The sequence below is a fragment of the Thrips palmi genome, unplaced genomic scaffold (genome assembly GCF_012932325.1).
Source record: "Thrips palmi isolate BJ-2018 unplaced genomic scaffold, TpBJ-2018v1 HiC_scaffold_5, whole genome shotgun sequence".
Taxonomy (NCBI): Eukaryota; Metazoa; Arthropoda; class Insecta; order Thysanoptera; family Thripidae; genus Thrips; species Thrips palmi.
The window spans coordinates 834802-838565 of record NW_023144632.1 but is presented as its reverse complement, the minus strand read 5'-3'; the positions used below and the strand labels follow the sequence as shown (position 1 = coordinate 838565).

The window sequence follows — 3764 nt, the reverse complement described above, 5'->3', positions numbered from 1 at the left end:
ACACACGCGCACAGGAGTAGTTTTTTAACCCCACTGGAGTAATGGGCTTCGCTATCGCTCAGCCAACTAGCGTCATGACGGAAAATTCCCACCACTTCACCAGAGCGGGTCCTTTTGACCTAGTGCGTTAAAATTTAGCGTGTAGGACACCCATTTCGTGAACATAATGCACTTCCAAATTTGTGCTCTCTAGCTCTAACCGTTTCATAGGGGGGGCATGCCAAAATAACCGGATATTTGAAGATGAATTGAAGTTCAAGGTCGAATTCAACTTTGACCGCACTACACGAAATTGAGCAGAATGACCTTTTGCTGGTATTTTTAACCAAATAAATACATTAGTGGGTCCTAAGGGTATTGTATAAGTCAAACGAGTAAAAACGATGACGGAATCTTTAAATGACGGAAAATTACAAAGTGAAGTTGTTAGGCGTCAAACGGACTGTGCGATTCGAAAAGCTCAAAACCTTCACGGCTTCATTTTCCCTTTCCAAGGACACAACTTTCCACGCAACGCCAGGTTTATTATCTCACCTGGCCTACGCTGTGGGAGCCAATACGGAATTTGACGTCATTTTTAAAACCCACCAATGCTGGTGGCATTTCACGAATTGGCACTTTCCATGGTGTCAACACGTGTTTTTCTCCTTGGAGCCCACAAGAAGCGTGACACTGATTGGGAATATCGCTGCTATCACGACTGTGACCTTGGTAACAGTAACGTCTCTCGAATAAGTTCGGTGCACGAATCCCTGCAAAGTCGTGCGCTGCGACCGCCAACTGGTCTTATATAAGCACCGACGAGAGCATCAGTTCACAACTTCCAACCATGGCCGTCAAACTGCTCACTATCTTCGCTTTTGCAGGCATCTGCCTGGCGGTAAGATTAAGTGCCACATTCATCATACGAGCGTGATGCGTTTCAGGCGGCAAGTTACGCGTGCATATGTTGCAAAAGACTTGCCCTGCAAGGGAGACATTTTTCTCCGAACACTTTTTGCCGGCTGACAAGGAGCAAACAGTTAAAAAAAAAAATTGGCACTAGTTTTTCAAATATCAGCAGTTTAGACTTTCTCCGACGTTATTTCTTGTTAATTTAGGCAGGGGGCGGTAACACCCTATAGCCGCAATGCGCCGAAGCTCTCACTCCGATCTGGCTCCGTGCAGAGGTCATGGACTTCTTCGAGATTATTCAAACTAGGCCATTGTTTGCAAATCGCTTTGCACATATCGAAAGAGCATCACATAAAGGGTGCATTCGACCCATTGGCAATCCCTTAACTGCTACTTCAGCCCTCAAAGAATCAAAGTTAAAACACCGAAAAATACTATAAGTCTAATAATTAAGGAAAAAACCTCGGGGGCGCCATCTTTGTAGAAACATTTCCGCGATTACCTCTTATGTACTTAATAAACTTGAAAGTTTCAGGAAGGTCAACGCGTCTAATGCACTCTTAATTTGATGCTCTTTCGATCTGTGCGAGGCGTTTTGAAAACAATGGCCTAGTGTTAATAATCTCGAAGAAGTCCGTAGCCCCTGCACGAAGCGAGAGCTTCGCCTCACTCCTGCTTTCTAGTGTTACCGCCCCCTGATTGAAGGAAAACCTACAGCAAAATTATTCAAATTGTTTCCTCGTCGCCTGCTGTAAAACGAAAACGTACCTGCTAGTGATGGGCGCGAGCGCGGCGCGGATATTTCGCGTCGTCACAAATTTTGTCACATTCATTTCAACCTGATGTCACTTTGATCGTGTAAGTGTTTTAAGAATGTCAGAAACATGTATGAGGTCCTCACTCTTAAAACCTTTCGAAGTATTTTGAGCATTCATATAACAAACGAAAATACTTTGTTATACGAAGAAATAGTTCGTAAATTACGAAGGATTTTCTTTGTAAGCTTACGTATGCTCAAAATACTTTGTTATACAAACTTCTTTTCTTTCTAAGGCCCAAAATTGTTTGTAAGGTTTTCTCAGTGCTGTTCAAAATTCGCGGACGTGTTAAAGCTTGAATTCTGAAAACTTGCTCTGATGTGGATGGTTTAAATGCTATAGAACGCCCGGGGATGGGGATGTTTTCGGTTTTCCGAGGTGCGCGAGTTTTGATCAGTTTTCCAGACAGGTTTCTGACAATCTGACAAGATTTACAGTGTTTCCTGAATAGAAGTGAAAATTACCTCTTGTTACTGTATGGATAGGCATTGCTGTTTATAAGCTATGAAAAAGCCTAGCACAAAAATGAAAACGTGTTCAAACGCACTGCACTATGACGCTGCCGTCAGGACTCTCAGTGCACTGTCGATGACCTCTTTCCTTGGGTGCATTTCCAGGCCGCGCTGCTGGTGTCCGCCGAGGAGCAGGGCGAGCACGTGCTGGTCAAGCGGTCCGGCAATGGCTGGTTCAAGGCCCCCGGCAGCCCAACGAGCCGTCACACCATTAAGGACGCCGGCGGCCAGCAGGTGGACCATACCGTGGACCACAGCAACGGCCACGTCACCTCCGGGTACCTCGCCCTGGGCAAGAATGCCCGGGACGACTCCCCTCACCGCACCGGCCAGCCCCACTCCGGCGGAGCGGCCAGCACTAGCGAGAAGAAGCCCAAGAAGAAGGGGCACTAGTCGGGCACCGATCATCACAGTGGCAAGAGAACTACTGGCTGAGGTTAAAGTTTTATTCTGTCAATAAAAATTACCTTCGTCAAATTTTTTGGCAGTGTGAACTCAAGTTAACAACGCTTCCTCCTCCTCTTCTTCTTCTTCGTGTGTGTGTGTGTGTGTGAGAGAGAGAGAGAGTGTGTGTGTGGGTGCGCGCGTCTGTCTGTGTGTCCGGACTACGCCTCCTGAACGGCTCGGCAGATTCAGCTGAGGTTTTGTATTGCAGGCAGTAGCTTGTTCGAATTTTGGAATGTGGTAACCACCATTTGACGCAGAAAAAAACTATCTTAAATTTTAATGAATGAAAAGAGTGGCCGACAGATTGACTGATTTTGAAGACCATTCCAAGGCAGGACAGGAAAATTTAATACGTTTGCTTTATACGTTTCTATGAAGCAGACGCTAAAAGACTTAATAAAGATATCATGGACTGCTGAAAGATGTCCTCCGTGTGCCAACTAACTCAGTGCCCGTATCATAAAAAGATGCTTAAGGGGGGGACATCACTCGAAAAGAGTCAAAAATTGCAACTTTTTTTGTTTGTTAATATTATAGATCATTCTTTTCTGCGTCAAATGGCGAAGACCGCATTCCAAACTGAAAAAAAATGCAGTTTTAGGAGGCTGTGGGCCGCAAACATGCATAAGGGAAAAGCCAAGTTTTCGCAACTTTGATCGCGTTTTTCTCGGAACATGAAAGTGTAGGTAATATTGTGTTAGGATAGTGCTAAGTAATACCCCAGAGACTGGTTCGTTGATGGTTTGTAAAAACTCCAATATATTATTCTATTCAGAAGGAACAATTCGTGATGGCGTTAATCTTGAGAGAATACAATACTTTAGTTAAGCGAGTTGTCTTCGACTCGACGTCCGTGGTGGGGCAGAGCGTTCCGGTCCGGCGTCCCGCGATGGTGAAGGTCCGCGTCACGTGTCGGCTCGGACTCGGAGACGACGTGCAGTGAGGAGGCGCTGTGAGGCACGTCTGGGATGGTCGACTCGTTGTGGCGCAGATGGTGAGCAGTGGCGAACTGGCAACCACCAAGGCGCCGGGCTGCGATTTTATACGGATGCGACTTTCCTTGGAGGGGGATTCGCTGTCGTGTCCGTGCCTG

At 46.1% G+C, this 3764-nt stretch overlaps 1 protein-coding gene across 1 annotated transcript; it reads left to right on the top strand.

Moving 5' to 3' along the window:
- Window positions 1-740: 740 nt before the first annotated feature.
- LOC117650512 lies at window positions 741-2703 on the top strand. Its single transcript, XM_034393995.1, has 2 exons — window positions 741-880; window positions 2330-2703. Exons 1-2 carry the CDS (start codon window positions 830-832, stop codon window positions 2615-2617), a joined length of 339 nt encoding a protein of 112 aa, XP_034249886.1. The 5' UTR covers window positions 741-829; the 3' UTR covers window positions 2618-2703.
- Window positions 2704-3764: the final 1061 nt, after the last annotated feature.

Bases quoted from the DNA above. Each gene is read 5' to 3' on its own strand.
- LOC117650512 (XM_034393995.1), top strand. From the start codon at position 830: ATGGCCGTCAAACTGCTCACTATCTTCGCTTTTGCAGGCATCTGCCTG. The intron at 881-2,329 runs GTAAGATTAAGT...GTGCATTTCCAG, and splicing joins TTGCAGGCATCTGCCTGGCG to GCCGCGCTGCTGGTGTCCGC.